This window comes from Branchiostoma belcheri, unplaced genomic scaffold, assembly GCF_001625305.1.
Source record: "Branchiostoma belcheri isolate BF01 breed outbred unplaced genomic scaffold, Haploidv18h27 scaffold9, whole genome shotgun sequence".
Lineage (NCBI taxonomy): Eukaryota > Metazoa > Chordata > Leptocardii > Amphioxiformes > Branchiostomatidae > Branchiostoma > Branchiostoma belcheri.
This window is the reverse complement of record NW_017804575.1, coordinates 2942996-2962386: the sequence shown is the minus strand read 5'-3', so window position 1 is coordinate 2962386 and position 19391 is coordinate 2942996. Positions and strand designations below refer to the sequence as shown.

The window sequence follows — 19391 nt, the reverse complement described above, 5'->3', positions numbered from 1 at the left end:
AAATATAGATTATTGCACACACTAATTTTCAATGAGTTACATTAATATTTTGCTGTTTGCAGAAAAATTATTTTCGTCATGTAGTTGCATTGCATGTTCCACAAAAGTTGGATGACCATGCATATTCTGTCACAATTCATTTTGTGATTTGCACCTGAAATTCTGTTCCTCACCTTTTCTTTCTTGATCTTTCTTTCTTTCTCTTCTCCTTTGTCTCCTCTTTCGCCCATCACTCTCTCTAATCCCCAAACAAATAAACAAACAAGGAAGAAGACGAAGAGTTTGAGTGGGTCTATGAGCATGAGCAAAGAAACTTTCCCTACCCTTCCCAGAATGCCTTGGGAGACAAGGTGCAGCAGCTGATGGAGTGGAGCTCCAAGCGGCCGGTGATTCGGATGAACGGCGACAAGTTCCGTCAGTACGTACGCGCCGCCCCGAGGAACTACTCCGTGATCCTGATGCTGACGGCGCTTCAGCCACAGAGACAGTGTACTGTGTGCAGGTAAGGCTTTCTTTTGTCTAAACACAATAGGAGCACGTCGGCAGAACATACATGTACTTCACCTGTGCCAAACCTTGATAAAGTCTATATTCTAGTCACTTATCTACACACTGAGTTGAAGCCACACAATCCCAATATATATTGATTCTCATGGAACAAAAATTTTCAAAATTTTTCTCACAGAAAATGGTTACTGGAAGGACCCATGGCTGATTTTTAGGGTACCTCCCAGAAAATAAAGGACTCATCTTGGGGCTTGTTTCTGCAGTTTTAAAAGCCCAAAGTATGAAATACTGACTCAAATGTGCTAATATGAAGCAGTATGTGTCAATATTACAAAGATTGCCTTATTCAGAATATTTTCAGTTTTGCGGCTCTGAAATCGTATTGGATGCTGTACAATGTAAGTTTTGTAACACCAACTTCTGTCAAATGTTGTTATTGTCCATCAGAAAAACACAAAACCCACATGCATCATGTTGTTACATTACAGACAAGCTAATGATGAGTTCCAGATCGTGGCCAACTCCTGGCGCTACTCTCCCTCCTTCTCCAACAAGCTGTTCTTCGCCAGCGTGGACTATGATGAGGGTGCAGATGTCTTCAGCACTGTAAGTACTATATGCACACATGTGTCAAAACTGCCCTCTAGCAGAGAATCTGAGAACTGCATACAATTGGGCCATAAGGCCACACCAATTTAATTTCTTGGTTAACGGACTCGCCCGCTTCATTTTTTTCTGATTTGCAAAAAAAAAAAAAATGAAAATTCAGAATCAACTGCAAAATGCTCATATTTTGCCCTGAACAGTTGAAAGCAGTCCTTTTCTTTCTGGTTGTTACAGTTATTCCATCTTTTAATGCAATGGTATCATTAAAAGTTCAAAATTCATTGTTTAAATTTTGAACCAGCCTGGTGTGTTGACTTCATGGCTCCTATCGTACCATTTTGGGCCATATAATATAATAATAGGATGCCTAGGCCTGTTTTTATTTTTTTATTTTTTTATTTTTTCGCCCGCCCGCTCCATTATTTTTCTAGAAAAATCCGTTAACCAAGAAATAAAATTGGTGTGGCCTAAGGCACAAAGATGATGCTTCAAATTGAAAGTATTATTGTAAATCACTTTATATTCGTGGTACTTTTATATTCACATTTTTCACGCTCACTCCTCTACCCCAAATTTATTTCTTACAGTGTATACTAGTAGATCGGCAAACATGGCCATTTTTCTCAGACTGCGAAATTTTGATAAACTTCATAAAGTGATTTAAAGTAACATATCAATTTTTCTACTCTTAAAGGTCATATCATAATTATGTTCAAAACGGTCTTCTGTGTTACCTTGTAATACATGTAGATAAACATTTTTCAGCCATCTTTTCTCTTTTTTTTTTACAGTTGAAGCTGAACTCAGCTCCCAGCTTCATGCATTTCCCCGGCAAGGGCAAGCCTAAGAAGGGAGATACATTTGACATCCAGAGGTAAGCAGGCTTTCTATCTTTATACTCACCCTTGTTATTATATCTGGTTGAAGTGATACAATATTGTAAAAAAAAATTATGTGGAGAAGGAAAATATATTGTTTGCTCTTCCTCTTCTTCTTCTCCAAACAAATAAGGTCAATGACCTGAACCAAATGTCTGTCACCATGGTAACTGGTGTTGGATTACATCATGTTGCAATTTTATAGTAGGAGGGATTTAGACTCCTGTCACCATATACTAGTACTAGTATATGAATGTGTTTAGGTAAGAATTAACAGACCAGACCATACTATGCATTTCCTTTGCAAATGTTACCTTTCTAGTTATTTTTGTATAAAGTATCATATATGAAATTAGATGCAAAGATGTCTGGATGGTTCTACAATAGAGAGAACTATATTTATATTGCATGTCACTTTTTTATTATTAATTACAATGTCAACTGAACAGTACTGGTACTGGTTTTCATTATGTTTTTCTTCTTATTTTCAGAACTGGATTTGCAGCTGAGTCCATTGCCAAGTGGATCAACGAGAGGACTGATGTACATGTAAGGAAACCAGAATTACTGGCTTAAAGTTAAAACTTTTGGTCCAACACAAAAAATTTTCTCACCTAGAGCTTTTGACCAGTCACTCTGGTCTTCCTCAGTAGACTGACCCAGTGAAGCTTGTCACGTGGCTTCTTTGAAGTGTGACGTCAACACTGGGTCAAAGGTATCTGGTAGACGAAGTCGGCCCCCGTCGCGGTTCAATGTAGGGTGATGGGCCCTGATGTACATGGCTTCCTTCACCCCTCGTAAGAAATAGTCTTGTTCAGTGTCTAAAGGATTTTAGATCTTCGGTGTGAGACTTTAGGTTTCCGAAGGGCCGGCGCCGCTGTTACTTGAAGTTGAACCGCGTTGACTACAGATTTTTACGCAGACAGACGATGCGTGCATGTTTTAGTATGTTTTCAATGCATGCAAATAACAGTAGAGCAAATAGTATTTTTAACCAAACATTTCTTTTTTTTAATATCGAAAATCTGGTGGCTTAATAAGATATAGAACGATAACAAAGTAATACAACCTTCTTGAACAAGTTTTGTGTCCGGCCTTGCGACGTGGACGGCTTTATTTTGATGTCACCCGACCCGCGCTATTTCAGATATAATTTTTAAAAAATCTAACGCATCGACGTGCCAAATCGCCACTCGAGTTCTTTATTTTTCTCCTAGATAGGGGAGGTTGACGTATGGAGTTACGGAAGAGAGATTAGACATTGTGTAAAACAAGGGGGCGAAGCATAATTCAAGGGTTCTTTACGCCTCAAACTTTGATACATTTCGTGCGCCACGCAGTGTTCAGGGCCTGCATGGGGGTTAGTGATTACGAATTACGCAAAATTTTCGCTATAAAGTTCAAGTTTCAGAGCTGATTACGACTTTACGCTTTGCGGCTAATGTACTGATTACGAATTACGTTGATTTTAGGGAAGGTTGCCTACGGTTTACGAAGACAATGAATTAAAAAACGCCTGATTACGCCTTACGAAAAAGGGCATGCAGACCCCCAGTGTTGGGCCGGGCGTTCCCACGCCGCGTCGCCATAGAAACCGCACGTCGCCAGCAGCGGCGCTGGCAGACTCCCCGGCGCCGCCTGACCACGTGGCGTTCTGGCGCGCCAATCACAGCGCGCAGATGGGGACCCGCCCACCAGCCGGGCCGCGAATTCAAAGAGTTGAGTCAGATGTAGGGCTGCGTACCTAAACGTAACATCAGGTACAGGTACAGGTACTGGTACAGAGGTTTAGGTACAGGTCCGGACCTGTACCTGTACCTGAACAATTTGACAAATTAACACGTGTTCTTCACTTTTTCAATCATGACACAGAAACATAATAAAGTGTTGGAGGGAAGGGAAAATGACTGACCTCTGACCTGATTTGAGTTTGTTGACCAATCACAACCCTGGATCAGCCACACTCTCGCGATGTCTCGAGAGACTGAGGATCTCAAATCAATCGACGGTGTTTACGTCTTTTCCAGTACTAATTTTTCGTCTTTGTGGTAGGATTTACCTATCTTTAGTCATATACATGGTGTAAACTAGCTATTTCGGTATATACTCGTTACTTCATGATCCGGTATTTTGGACCTGTACCGAAACGATTTTTACGGTATTGGACCGGTACAGTGTACCGGTCCGCAGCCCTAGTCAGATGCGCCGCCCCAAAGAAAAACCGCCTGACGATTGTTATACGTACGTCGGATTGTAGCTTCTTTTTCCGCCCTGCACGGCCGGCATGCGGCATTGTAATTTTCTTATATCCCAATTTCATCCCAAAACAACGTTTTTCACATGTGAGGAGGCTAGTTCCACGGAGTGTACCGAGTGAATTTCAAGTTTTATGGTCTGAGAACGAATTAATTTGCATCAAATTTTGCATAAACACGTTTAGTTCGGGTTCTCCCGTGTTTATTTATTTTTCGGGTTCTCCCGTGTCTTGGACGTGCGCTACGTTATAGCGTTGTTCTGTTAAAAATCGACTCCGTTTTCATCTAGTTGGCTGACCCCGTAGCTGACAGAAGTAGAATGTTTTCCTACCGAAAGAAACTTTGCCAGCCGCGTGGAAGTACTTGCTTTCAGGGTGATAGCAAAGACATGGTCGTTGTTGATGCAAGAGTTTTTTGGGGAGGGGGGAGACGCACGCCCCGGGATTTTGATGGGCAAACTTTTAATTGTCGCAATTCTTAATACTAATACGGAGACCTCTTGACGCAAGCTACCCATGAGAAGACAACAGCTACAAGATTATGAAACACAACCACAAACTACTGCCGGTACGCCTCATAATTTTTATTTCTTGGTAACAATCTTGCCGAATTTACCGGAGACGGAGGGATTACTACACGTTACATTGTATTCATTCACGGTAGTTTGTTAAAGTTTGCGCTGAACAATAGCTTTGAAAAAAAAGTAGCAGTTTTATAATAACTATGACCGCGTGAGAAACACCTTATACACATTATTTTCGTACATTCCTATGCTTCAACACCATCAAAATTGTAGCAAAATTGTAGCAAAGTTGACTGGCGTCAGACTCCATCGGCCCGGCACAGATCGCCCGGCAGGACGTAAAAATAAACATTTGACACGCCGCCATCGCCGTTCCGAGCCGCGGCAGACTTCGGGGTCTCGCACCAAGTTTTTTCGCTACGCGGTACGCGGGACACGACAGGCCTCCCGAAAGAATACCGCGGGATATCCCGCGAATCTCCCGCGTGATATCCCGCAAACTCCCGCGGGATATCCCGCAGTCTCCCGCGTGATATCCCGCAAACTCCCGCGGAATCTCCCGCAAAATCCCGAATCCCGATGATGCTTATCCCGCGATCTGTACTGGCATTAGATAGACCTGAATAATTATAACTGAAGGAAAGTAGTAGATGGACAGAATGATAAATTTATTAGCTAATATTAAGCTAAATTTTTGTGTGCAATATGTTTACAATACATAGTGTAACTGTTGAATGGTAAGGAAAGAAAAGACATGTATACACAGACTGACCCTGAATCAAAATTTTGTTTACAAATTAGCTGTTGTTTGTTTGTCAGATTCGTGTGTTCCGCCCGCCCAACTATTCCGGCAGCATCGCGCTGGGCCTGCTCTTCACCCTGATTGGTGGCCTGCTGTACCTGCGCAGGAACAACCTGGAGTTCCTGTACAACAAGACATCCTGGGGGATCGGCGCTCTGGTATGATTAAGTAAACTTTGATTCAATCCTGACAGAGTACAAAATGTAGCATGCTTAGTCCAGTGGTTAGCAACCTTGCTTCTGGATCAAGAAGTTTGGAGTTCGAATCCCGGCTGTCGCCCGACATGCACTCTGCTGGAAACAGTAACTGTTATAGTCCTTTTCACTGTTCATTGTGCTTCAGCTAGGGAAATTTCAGATTCTACAGTATAATGAACCGGTAAATACTGTACATAGCATCTGTGTCTTCCTGCTGTTCAGTGAACTAAAACTGCAGTATGCACTTGGTCTTGGTGTACAGATTTAATAATGAAAACTAACTGGTTAACTACAAAAAAAAATGTATAATGGGAACGGTACTGTACATGTATGCATCCCTTTTTCAAATGTATGTCATCTACTGATGGTATTCTCTGATGGTATACATTATATAAGTTCTGCTCATTGTAATATTGGAACTGAATAGAGTTTAAGACTTACATTTTGTACATGTGCAACCCTCTCCCCTCCAGTGCATTGTGTTTGCCATGACGTCTGGCCAGATGTGGAACCACATCCGAGGTCCTCCGTACGCTCACAAGAACCCTCAGACTGGACAAGTGGTGAGAACCAGTATTCTTTCACTTTTTCACATTTCCTTCGGTAAGAAAACCTTAAGTTTGTTAAGTAGTAACTCATTAACGTAACTCTTTTCTGACAGTAACAACAGAGTTGTGGACTGCAAGTCTCTAATACAATCATCAGAGATCGGAACTTTTTGGCAATCTTGCAGATTTACTCGGTCATCTTGTCAACCTAATAATATGTCAGATAATAATGCTAAACTGCATTTTATTCTTAGAGGCTCCACATTGCTACCCTCTATGTACAACTTTAAAACGATGCAACTCACTCAGATTTACATTGGAGATACCAAGCGCTTCTAGCTCTGCTTGACTGTTTCTAACAGTCAATTAGATATAGAAGTCCAAATACTACGTACGTGTTAATGGGCCTAAATTCTCCACCTAGCTCTGCATGATTGGCAGATGTTTTTCCGCCAATGAGATATAGGAGGTTACCTCGTAATCTTATCTTTCAAATAGTCTTTTTTAGCATTTAATTTGATTTAACATTGTTAATGTCTTGGGGTGGTGGGACTACGGCGCACAGACATGTCAACTTTGTGTATCTAAATGTTAATTTTAATTTTTGTTGTGTGGCGCTGTTAATATAGGTTGTAAACTCGAGTGCAGCGTCATACTGTCCTTGTTATGTTTTCATGTTTTGATGAATAATAAAAAAAAAGTCTCTAATACACATCTTTGCTTGAATCTTAAAAGTTATTAGAAACACAGTTCACATTGTAAGTCTTTGTGTTTTTCCACAGCATTATATCCATGGCAGCAGCCAGGCCCAGTTCATAGCTGAAACCCACATTGTGATCCTGCTCCGTATCCTTATGGTTTACCAAATATAGGTGTCGCTGGCCTGAGTGGACTGATCCTGACTGTCCATCACAATTAGCAGTTGAACCAATGGTAGCCTGGCAATTACATTGTGTAGTGGTTTTGACCAATGAGAGAGAGGCTGCATGTCTGCCAAGTATTTGTACCCGTATTATGCTTACCACGGGAAAACATATTGCTTTTGCTCTGTTTCTTCTTCTTTCATTCCAAACAAATAAGGTCAATGACCTGAACCAAATGTCTGTCACCATGGTAACTGGTGTTGTGTTACATCATGTGGATGATATCAGTGTCCTTAACCAGTGTTTGTTAGATGCTGCTGTGACATTTGGGATGGTGCTGCTCCATGAGACTGCAGTGTCCAAGGGAGATGTGGGCAAACGTAGAAGTGAGTATTAGTCTTGCACAACACTATACATAAACTAACACTGGTCACCTCAATTTTGGAATGTCACTTTCCGAATTTCGAGACAGCTATGTTGAAACCCCTGATTTTCAACTTTGTTATTCCTGGATGTACAGTGAACTTTTGCATACCATTGGAAAGATCATGCTATCTTCAGTACCAGGTTGCTTTTTTATGGTCATAATGTATAAATTTATCAAGATATTTGACTTTAAAAATTGCAAGCCTGGTGGTCTCGAATACACACCGCCAGGCTCAACAGCTTAGCCTGGCAGTCCTAAACTTTAGCCCGCGGTCTGAGTTAGCCACCCCGCATCCAGACCGCATCCAATTAGCCTCATGAACACCCCATGAAAACCACTGAATTAATGAGAATTCACATCTTCACACCTGTGTAATTAACAAGTTTGTGATAAATTCATGAGAGGTCTGGGCTCAATGGTTAGCCCGCGGGCCTGAACAGGCCTGTCGGTCTGTGGACAGGCTGGGCTGATGATTAGGCCTTATGATAGAGAACCTTCAGACTTTAAACACCAAACAGAAAGTGGGAAACAAAAATATGCTTCCAGATTGATGATAGTTTACACATAGTTTGTCACTTCATATTAATAAACACCCTTCACATTTTCAGCTAATATTTTCAATATCAAAGCATTTAAAATAAGTGATTGCATATTATTGACAAGTATGATGTACTGGTATGAATGATCATGATAACTTTCAATTAGTTTCATGAATATTCATTTTGAAAATTTTCTGTTTGAGGAGGTGGATTTGGCTCCTGTTGTGCTACCTGGGCTGATACCTGGGCGGGGTGTAACATTGCTAAAAAGATAGCATCATAAAAGACCCTTGTCTCAGCAAGAACACTTCATATTAGACCTGATTGGTTGTGGTGTTGGAAGCCAACTTTTGAGGACACTTTATGGTCACTTACAGTTTCAGTTTGGCAGGTATAGTCCAATCTGTCCTACTATGGCAACTCCCCTGCCAAAATCCCTTTGAAACATCATGGGGGTAGAAATTTTTTTTTTTTTTTAAGAATGAAGACCTTCATTGCACATTTCTGCCACACTTGGCTAAGTACAGGTCACAACAAAACAAGATGAATGGACATGGTTAACAGATAAACAATAACTCCATGGAAACATTTATAATTAAAAGGAAAATATTTGGAGTTTTAGTGCCATAATCCTGCCATGTATAAGCCTCAGCCGATGTACACTGAAAACATAAAAAGCAAGGATCCTCAATTTGCAACATGAACTTGCTTTCAGTGCAAGGAGTTGTACAAATACAATGCTTTAGGAAATTATTGTTACATTTTCTTTTGTAATTATTCTGTTCCAGTGCACCTTTGTTATGCGGGTCATACCTCAGGTCACCTATTGTTCCAGGCATGCAAATGACCACTGTCCAATTATCAAATTAGAGAGTCTGGTCGGGCTACCCTGACACGGGTGACATGGTCTTTGTAGCTTGCACTGGGTAGCTCAATAGCCCGAAAAAATATCCTATCAGAAAATCTCATGACATTGAATGACAGTGTCAGATGGCCTGGGTTCACACTGTGAGAACCATGTCTTGGCCAAATCTTTCTATCCCACAACTAGTTTGTAGTATCATTATGATGATTAGATTAGATTTAGATTATTAACAAAAAATTAATGATGAGAATCTTTACAGGATTTGTAATAAGTCTAAACAAGGACATTATACACACTGTGTATAATGTCCTTGGTCTAAATTACAATTAATTGGAAGTGCTTGCCCAAGGCCTAGAGTCAATTCTATATTGCTATATTCCACATTACAAATTGTAACCATTTCGAAATAAAAAAACCACCATGTTTCTAGATAATTTCAAAAGTATAATTAAAAAAAAATAGAAAATTTTCTAATTGTTACAATATTTGTGAAACATCTCAAATAGATATGAAAAGAGCTGTTCATTCAGTTTGAATATTTCCCAAAAATTTAGGAACAGAACGTAAAATGCTTGTACAGCGCAGGATGTACATGTATGATAGCAGACCAGGTAGCCTGGGTGTAGGAAACAGGGGCGAGCTGTAGCGCCTATAACCCCCCCACTGTTACATGGGTACCAGACTGCTGCCAGGCTAGCTCCTTGGCTCCTGGAGGGCCAACATTTGCCCAAGGAAATGTCACCATAGAGTGATAATAGACATCCCTCAATAAGCCTATGAATTACATTGTAAAGGCTTGTTATCCCCTAGACACAAAGAACACACAGTCAGTTTCTTTAAAATGGGTGACAAAAGGGGAGGGGAGGTGATTATGATAAAATTAACAAGTTCTAACTTCCAAGCAACAACTTGAAGTTAGTCTCCAGTCAGATTCTGATCAATGTTAGACGTGTTTACAACTGGAGAAAGGGGAAGCAAAAACATTCATTGAGTTGACATACAAAAAATCAGATGATCATTGATCAATTACTAAGGTGACCTTGAGAGAATATTGATGTAATGTTGTAATTTTATAGATGAACAGGATTCTTCTTCAAGTGAATGAGTGTCTCTATGGCCGGCCAACTCCTCTGGCCAATGATGTTCCCCTTAGCCGATTGCTACTATTTATTCAGCCTGCAAAGGAGTCTGGTGGAGACTACATTATATTGGTGTGGCCTAACAGTTGTATATATTTATTATACAGTCATTCCTGCAAAAATTCCTGCGAGATTTCTAGGAAGGATTCTATCTGCAGGAATCTACAATGTCTTAGTAGGTTTTTCCAGAAATTTCCTGCAGGAAGAAAATTTTCAAAATGAATTTCCATGCATGTTATCATTCATACCTGTCCAATTATCAAATTAGAGAGTCTGGCCGGGCTACCCTGACATGGGTGACATGGTCTTTGTAGCTTGCACTGGGTAGCTCAATAGCCCGAAAAAATATCCTATCAGAAAATCTCATGACATTGAATGACAGTGTCAGATGGCAGTGGGTTCACACGGTGAGAACCATGTCTTGGCCAAATCTTTCTATCCCACAACTAGTTTTTTAGTATTTATGATTAGATTAGATTAGATTTAGATTATTGACAAGAAATTAATGATGAGAATCCTAGTTTTATTTTTTAAGATAGTCGGACATCTTTTCAGGCTCCTACTGGGTGACCCAGTACAAGCTGCCCAGATAGGGGTTACTCTCCAAGTAGAGGTTTGGGTTTTGGGGGTATTTTTAGCGTGTTTTATACCCCCAAAACCCAAACCTCTGCTTGGAGAGTAGATAGGGGTACTGTAATTCGACGTGTAACTCAACAATAGTCCAACTTGATAATTGGACAGTGGCATTTGCATGTCAAGAACAATAGCTAGACTTAGTTTCATCCCGCATAACAATTGTTCCTTGATCAGAATAATTACCTGAGAACTGTTGAACCATGGTTGAACAGAAATGGACTGAGGATTTTATAACTACATTGCTTTGAAAGCAGGTTTAAGTTGCAATACATGTATTAAGGCTTCTTGCTTAATATACTAGGCTGATATACTAGAATTTTGTCCGGCAAAACTGTCTGTAACATAATTTCCCCAATGTTTCAACTGAACTGAACTGAACTTCAATGACAGTCAGGATGCTCATGAGAAAAAATTGTTTCATTTTCTACCCCTAGCTGGTACAGAACGTGTTTGTAAGCTCTTCTTTCTTTTTTGTGGCCTAGTTGAAAGATCATGCGAAGCTGAGTGAATGAGTGAGTGAGTGAGGTTGAAAGCGGCAAATATGTACAAGACTGTTAACAGATGGGTGTGGATTATGCTCTCCTTTCTTATTTTCTGCTCTGAGAATGAAGTTTTACACATCACTTGGTTTAGACCGCGGGCTGAGATGTAGTCCGTGAGGTCTGAATCCTTACTCCACCAGGCTGAAATTGGCACAGACAGTCTGCAAACATCAATCAATTCACACCTTCCATGCCATTGTTTTGGGATTTTTGCACCTCTTTGACCAGAATTTTCAGACCGCGGGCTGAAGTTAGCCTGACGGTCTGAATGGTTTTTGAGTAAATCAGGCCGCGGTCTGGGGATCTAGACCTGTAGTCTAAGTGCCTTTAGACCGAAGGTCCTGTAATTAAAACTTGCGGGCTAGTTGTTAGGCCTGACGGGCTGTTAGAAAAGACCACTGGTCTGCTTGTATTTATTATTAATGATATCTTAAGTTATGAACACTGCAGAACAATAATTTTCATATCACTGTGCTCATTACACCAAGAGCTACACACTGATGTGAAACTTGAATGTTGAAAATCAATTTTTACTTGAGTTTCCAAATGCCTTGTGACTTTCCAAAATTGATGCGACCAGTGTTAACTGTAACTCCACTGGAATTGTGAAACCAGTTTGACACCAATTTTTTGTCAGGACTTTGATATTGATTTCATAGTAAATATAATTCTAGAACAATACAAATTTTGTATTTTAGTACATCAAGCAAAAAATGATTTAGTTGAATGTCACAAATTGAAAATGTGCACCTTTATAACATGCACCATCTGGACAGCATGGAAAATGCATAGTTTTAAACACTAGTCCAATAATATTATGATAATAACATGGTTTTGGTAACTATTTTCTCACCAGTTGTGACGTTGGTTGGACTCGGGATTGTAGCCTTCTTCTTCAGCCTACTGCTGTCTATATTCAAGTCCAAGTACCATGGATATCCTTACAGGTAGGGCTTTCTTGATACCTGCCATTTACCCTTTTTTCCCAAAGTAGACATGTTCTGTTTGTTGTTTGTCTAGATTGGACATGTTCGTTGTTTGTCCAGATTGGACATGTTCGTTGTTTGTACAGATTGGACATGTTCGTTGTTTGTCCAGATTTCTTGGGTTTGGCTTCTATCTGTCAGCTTACAATATCATTGAGAACAAGTAAAATCTGAGATTTTATACCTCCGGGCTTTTTATTGTATGTTTTTATACGTTGTTTACAACAACAATAATAATTGTTTCGCGCCGCAGGACTAGGGTTTTAAGCAAAGAATTTATCGAGACCGGACATCCCTCTGTGCAAGGGGTCACCTTCGTAGACGAGACCGACAATACCTAATACATGCCAAAGGTCAACGGTCGCGACCACTTTCAAGCTCAAAGGGGTGTTCTGGGGCCACCAAAAAGCACCATTTTTACGCCCGAAAACACATATACAATAAAAACAAAAGAATGTGCATTATCTGCAGCCCAATAGCAAAACATATACCGAGTCTCAAAAGAATCCGTCCACCCAAACGCGAGAAACGGATGCGAACATGAAAATCTAAATCTCTCAAAAAACCCTTCCGCGGAAGGATGTCTCCTCCCCCGGAGGTAATAACAGATTTGATTTAGTATTGGGGACAAATTTTTAAAAAGAACCTTGTAATAACTTTGATACGTTTTATGTATGTATACATGAATCTGTATCTGATTGCAAATAAAAATCTCAAGTGATTGCCATGCAATTTTATTATATTCAGGCCAGCCTAGCTTATTATACCAGTTTGTACTACTGTCAAATATATTCAGCTCTGCTAACATGTAACATTGTCTTTCTTTTCTAGCTTCCTCATCAAGTGAGAAGAACTGGTGCTAAAGCTCCAATAGCTGAATACTGTTAAAGGTTGTTTTGCATGAGCATCCCATCCAATCGACCCCCACAAAACTCAGATTCGAATCAGCCACATGAAACAAAATCTGGGCAAGCAGACCCACTAGGAACTGGGAAAGGATTTGTCAGGCCACGGTAGTGCTGTGTACCGGTTCACTGGACTTGGATCCGGACTTTTAAGAATGTTTAGGTTCAAGTCCAAAAAAAACTAAACGTCAAGAACCGAGTCCAGACTTATTACCATAAAAGACCATTTCACATACTCCTTTTCTTTCCAAACCACCTAAAACCTTTCGTAGATTGCAAAATCTTTGTTGCAAAATGAAGAAAACATTGCCATTCATTTTTGGGCATCGTCAAGTACCCGGCCTCCATGTTATGTAGCCAAAGTTTCACCCAGACAACATTGCAAGGTTGCCAACATGCAATTTTGTATATGCCATGGGTTTAGGTCCGGACTTACAAGTCCGGAACTGAACCTAAACATCTGGACTTGAATCCGTACCTGAACGTAAATTTGGGTTTAGGTATGCAGCACTAGGCCACGGCTGTGTCGAATCTGAGTTGCAAAGTGGTTGATTGGATTGGGACAATGACTCAATTATCAACATCGTGGACTGTAGGAACTGTTCAGACTTTTTATTCAGGCTTTTCCTTTTTTATAACTGGTAAATGTACAAAGTCATGTGAATGTGTTGTATGGTACAAAAGCTGTCTTTGAACTTCAAGGCAAATTTACAGAATGTGATGCATATTTTGGAACTGCATAATATGTACAATCTGTACATAAAATTGCAATTGTTATAGAATGATGTTTACCTTGTGTTATCTTTAAAATGTTGTCCAGGAAATACTCTTTGACAACTTAACATGTAGATGGCTTATAATGTAATGTTACATGTACATGTACATGTAGCTACAGTCTTGCTTACAATGCATAAAAAGTAACACAGAGGAAAGGTAGAAAGTACATTAGTACAAAATGTATGTGTTGGTAAAAAGTTATGTATCACAGCTGCTTTGATCGAATGAAGTTCAAGACTTGAAAAAAATGAAAGCAGAAAACATGACAAACAAAGATGTAACATGTATGGATACAGTCATGAAATAAATGTTACCAAATTCACTGGGCTTCTAGAGTTGCGTTCAAGTCATGTACAATGTAGTTAGCATTGTGGGTTACAATTCTGTTTACAGTACTTTTGCAATCTGCTTCAGAGTGTTATCATTTTTACAGGGTCTTGCAGAAATGGTGTTTGAAATAAAACTTCTATTAATTAATATTCTGGCATCGAATAAAAAAACTTTTGCAAAAATTGTTGCACTGTCTGTCTACAATCCTACATCAGGACAGAATGATGACAACATGTGATGCCGCCATCTTGTTGTCCTTGACTGTGGACCCATCAAGGTCACATTCACAGTCAGACTCGTGGTCTTCAAACTTGCCAGCATGTGTCGTATGGATGTCGTCATTGTCATCCATCTTAGCCACAGCATATCGGTGCTTCCTCTTAGCCTTAGTGGAAGTGGCCTCCTCAGAGTCATGGCAGCAGCAGCAGCTTTCACTGGAGCATTCAGCACCGCTGTTGTGCTGGGAGGGCGACTTGTGATGTTCCTGGTCCTTCTTCACACCTGCATGGTCTCCAGATCCATCAAGGATTGTTTCTGCATCAAACAATCAGTCTCATGTAACAGTCAAATGCAGACTTAGTCTTTTTGTGTTGTACATATTGTAATTGTTGTGAATCTGTACGTTCTGTCCGTACCTACGTTGTATTTTTATCTATAAGGCCACACCAATTAAATTTCTTGGTTAACGGATTTTTCTAGAAAAATAATGGAGCGGGCGGGCGAAAAATAAATGAAAATAAAAACAGGCCTAGGCATCCTATTATGGCCGAAAATGGTACGATAGGAGCCATCAAGTCAACACACCAGGCTGGTTCGAAATGTAAACAATGAATTTTGAACTTTTAATGATGCCACTGCATTGAAAGATGGAATGGCTGTAACAAGTAGTAAGAAAAGGACTGTTTTCAACTGTTCAGGGCAAAATATGAGCATTTTGCAGTTGATTCTAAATTTTTATTTTTATTTGCAAATCAGAAAAAATGAAGTGGCGAATCCGTTAACCAAGAAATTAAATTGGTGTGGCCTAAGGTAAGGTCAGCACAATTCAGCGGTCCATAATTCGTTTTTTTATGTATTGCTGCCATTCTGACCACTGTTTTGAATAAAGAATAAGGAGGCTTTCCGTCTTCTTACCGTTGTCTCCATCTGCCAAGGAGCCAGCACAGCCCTGGAAGACACCGTCCCTTTCATCTTCAGCCTCCTGAGACACATGGCCCCTTGCGTCTACAGAAAGGGGTTAAGAGTAGACTCATTTTACACAACCAAGTCTTTTATTCAGTCTACGTTATGGTGACCGTCTGTAACCTTCCTCAGGGCAACTCTGACAGGAGTCGCTGTTATAGATGCATTACCAAATGTACATCATCATCATCATCATGCCTCTGGATTATGAATCCGGTGAGGTACACTTGATAAAGTTACTCCAGTATGTCCTATCCCTCATAGCGGACACTAATGCAGTCCCTGTGAGACCAGCGTCTCTCTCTAACATGGACAAAAATGTAGTATAAGGACGTCCCACTCTACGTCTCCCAGTAGGAAGCCACTGTACTAGTCTACCACCAAATGTACGATATTTACATATCTACACATTGTACGTGGTTACAGGGAACTGTATCTACAATGTACATGTAGTCCCTAACATACAGGAGATATACATACTTGAAGAAGGGGGTGAAGCAGAGAGGTTGGATGCCATCGGGGATGACTTGTGCTGCTTTGTGGTGTTTTTCACCTCCAAGATAGCAGTTTGACGGTCGCCAGCGTGCTTCTCCACGACTAGGTCGAGCTGCTGCACGGAAGGCAACATGCTCTCCGACTCAAGTTCATCTATGCTCGAGTACAAGATGCCCCCCTTCCCACGTGCCGAGCGCTTGGGTTTCTTTCCTTTCTCCGCCGGACAGTGGGCAGAGGCAGGCACCTCATCAGTAGGTGTTGCAGAGCCATCCGACTTGGAGCCATCTGTGGCATCCTTGGCTTTTGTTTTCAGGGCTTGAAATTCACTTTTAAGAATAGGTGCACTGGTGCACCCAACCTAAAAAATTAGGTGAACAGAAAACATTATAGGTAAACAAAAAATATTTTAGGTACACCATATAAGATAAAATAAGTAGAATGTCAGCAAAAACTATGTTTCATTTCTAAAAAAAAGTACTATAACAATGATTTTATTATTTTTCTGATATTAATAGATGATAAGAATACGCTGTATACTAGTATACATTTAACATCTTTAATTACAGACGTACATGTAAACCAGTACACCCACAGAAAAAAATTGGCTGCACAGCTCAAGTTTGGGTGCCCTAAGGTGCACATGTACCCAGTATTTCGAGCCCTGGTTTTACTCACGTTTTCCAGCAGTGTGGGCCCAGTAACAGCCCTGTGGAACACCCCAGCCTGGGACCGTTCAGCCATGGTCGTGGAGAGGAGGTTTAACCCTCTGCCTGCTGCAGCCTGATACTCATGTTCTGGATCAACAACAGTTTCACCTATGTCTGGTGCAACTGGTGCTCTCTTGGCTGTACACAGGTTCTTGTAGGTCTGAGGAAGGTAGAAGTACACGTTAGACCATGTCTGTTGATGTACACGTACAGTATTTCTCTCTGTAAAGACGAATGAAAAGATTTTGAAAGTTGTTGGTATACAAAACAACATATACATTGTACATGTTTAAACAACAACAAATACCATTGGTTATAAAGGAATACCACTAGGTTCCTATAGATTGTTACATTCTATCTGTCATTCACCATACACTTACATATAGTAGGCATTATTAAGTTAAATTGTTTAACAAGTACAGTTTTGGGTACCATCAAAATGCCTTATTTTGTCACAGCAGATTGACAGAATATTTGATGATTACCAGTAAGAATAATTTTGTTTGTTTCTTTCTTGATTTCATTGAGTCTGGTGAAACCATTCTAAGTCAACAAGTGTGTGCGCTTTCGTTTACTAGTATTTCTCATCTGCAGTAGCTCTACGTGACTGTCGATTCTACTTTTCCAAATATGTTACGTTATTTGTCAATTGTATGCTTGGCCCCATTGGAAAGCAGCTTCATAGGTATATATAGCGCTACCCAGCTGTTTTAAAACGAAACGAGAGTTCTGAGATCTCATACCTCCATGAAATATGGGCTTCACATGTAAATGTAAACTTCTTTAATCATGCAAATGATTCAACATCAACAATACATGCATCGTGATGTTAACTTTTGATTAACTTGCACATGTCCCAAGTATGAAATTCCCATCATTTGTCACTAAGGAGTCATAGAAGTTTCAGATTAATTATGCAAATTAGGTCCGTATTTGCATAATTGGTATCTGGTGATATTCCACCTGCCACAAACGTACACAGACAGACACGCCAAAAACAATTTAACCTCAATTTTTCATGGAGGTAATAAATCAATAAATTTGTCAAACAAACCACCTAAATCCCTACCCAACGACTAGGACTGTGCCTTACCTCGTACAGACCCAGTCCAATGATTGTCCCACCGCCGACCAGGAGCCCGATGTCTGCCGGACTCAGACCTGTCTGCCCCGCGGGGTTGTAGTGCGCGTTCCGGGCTGGACCTGTCAGTGGGCCGGGGGTGTCCTGGTGTAGGGAGTTCAGGAGTACACCAGGCAGACCTGACAGAATTCGAACGGTTCAAGACGTTAACGTTTGATCTGGCTTGCGTAGGAAAGATGCACAGTTTTCCCATTTTGTCCTTGCCGATACTCTAACTATGTCGATCTAGTTTACGTGTTGTCTACTAAGGCCACAGCAAGTAATTTTTATGGATGACATGGGCACGCGCATTAATTTTCTCCTAATTTGGAAAAAAAAAAATTTTGTTGCCTTCTGACAGTGGTCAACATGCCGAAAATGGGCAAAGATGTCTTTTGCCATGCCGGAACGTGGATGGCAGATAAACATGAAAAGAGGAGACAAGAAAAGGCTCTGAATTAATGTCTTTTACATTGATGTAGTGATGTACATGACTGTATTTCATTCCTTTTTTATGTGATGGTGGCTGCGTACGTGTATATGTGATGTTCCCACTGAATCAAAACCATCTGTACAATGATGGGCTTTTACTTTACAAAGTTGTTTCAGTGAGAGATATTTGGCAGTAAAGACGAGCAGGGAGGGCCACGCCTTTTTGTGCTGTGAAACACAAGTCATTGTCAACTCCCCCACCATCCTAAAACGACATCTAGCGGTATTGGGTAGTATTGACTGTAGGAGAGACAAAATTGGTGTAGTATATCAAGTACTAGTACACACCTGTTGGCGGCCTCACTAGCTTCATCACACTGCGTTTCCCAATCAGAGAAGTCGCCAAACACAGAATTCTCTTTCCAGCAACCTGCATTTTGCAATTCGTACCGTTTACACGCACAAAAAATGCTATTCGCAGTTTTCAATTTCTGACGAAGAACGCCGGTCTGTTTATCAAACACAAACCTGCGAAGTGATGGCAATTTATTGTGACGTTTGGTCGTTCTACGATTCTTCATGTCCACTTCCATATATGGGCAAGACGATTCCATTTGGAACCTTGAAGGGTAGAGCAGGATTTGGTACAGGAAAATTATTACTGCAGCCATTTTTTCTATTACCTGAGTTCTAGTTTTGGAATATTCTTTGTTTCTACTAACGAATTTCTTGTCACCTTATGGTTTCACTTTATTTTTCTTGTCCATGTTGCCAGTCTTTTACAGCATTTGAACTCTACAATGGTAGGACCTAAGGTGGTCAACATCAAGCGTTCCAGAACAAGGTAAGGTTACCTAGAGCACACGCCCGATAAATATAGAATACAACACGGTGTATTCCGTATCGCTTGAGGTACCAGCCCGACCGCGCGTCGGATCGCTGTGCGTGCGTTGGTGTTTAGCACCAAGGACAAGTCTGTTATGATGTATGTTTTGATAGTGTCTCATGTTCGATGCAATGTTTGTGGCAGCGTTGGTAGGAACCCGACACGCCGCCAAGGACAGGCATGTTTGTCTGTGTGTGGATGTGTGTTTGCCTGTATGTGGGTGGTGTTCAGCACCAAGGACAGG

General features: G+C 40.6%; 2 protein-coding genes across 2 annotated transcripts in view; one reads left to right on the top strand and one right to left on the bottom strand.

The window, feature by feature from the left end:
• LOC109487835 (tumor suppressor candidate 3-like) overlaps positions 1 to 13334 on the top strand; it is a 45369-nt gene extending 32035 nt beyond the window's left edge. The window contains exons 2-11 of the mRNA XM_019791923.1: positions 333 to 502; positions 996 to 1113; positions 1905 to 1987; positions 2483 to 2540; positions 5589 to 5729; positions 6242 to 6331; positions 7099 to 7162; positions 7491 to 7565; positions 12184 to 12274; positions 13145 to 13334. Coding sequence (XP_019647482.1) covers positions 333 to 502; positions 996 to 1113; positions 1905 to 1987; positions 2483 to 2540; positions 5589 to 5729; positions 6242 to 6331; positions 7099 to 7162; positions 7491 to 7565; positions 12184 to 12274; positions 13145 to 13160 — 906 coding nt within the window. The 3' untranslated portion in view covers positions 13161 to 13334. The remainder of the gene's footprint in view (positions 1 to 332; positions 503 to 995; positions 1114 to 1904; positions 1988 to 2482; positions 2541 to 5588; positions 5730 to 6241; positions 6332 to 7098; positions 7163 to 7490; positions 7566 to 12183; positions 12275 to 13144) is intronic.
• A 1200-nt stretch (positions 13335 to 14534) lies between these two features.
• Positions 14535 to 18697, bottom strand: LOC109487619. The gene is made up of 6 exons (XM_019791623.1): positions 18610 to 18697; positions 17803 to 17969; positions 16649 to 16869; positions 15988 to 16328; positions 15460 to 15549; positions 14535 to 14859 (listed from the first exon to the last, which is right to left on the bottom strand). Exons 1-6 carry the CDS (start codon positions 18695 to 18697, stop codon positions 14537 to 14539), a joined length of 1230 nt encoding a protein of 409 aa, XP_019647182.1. The 3' UTR covers positions 14535 to 14536.
• Positions 18698 to 19391: the final 694 nt, after the last annotated feature.

Excerpts from the sequence above, each read along its gene's own strand:
- LOC109487619 (XM_019791623.1), bottom strand. The coding sequence starts at position 18,697 with ATGCAGGTTGCTGGAAAGAGAATTCTGTGTTTGGCGACTTCTCTGATT. Across the intron at positions 15,550-15,987 it reads TGCTTCACCCCCTTCTTCAA|ACGCAAGGGGCCATGTGTCT; the intron begins GTATGTATATCT and ends CCCTTTCTGTAG. Across the intron at positions 14,860-15,459 it reads CTTGGCAGATGGAGACAACG|AAACAATCCTTGATGGATCT; the intron begins GTAAGAAGACGG and ends TGTTTGATGCAG.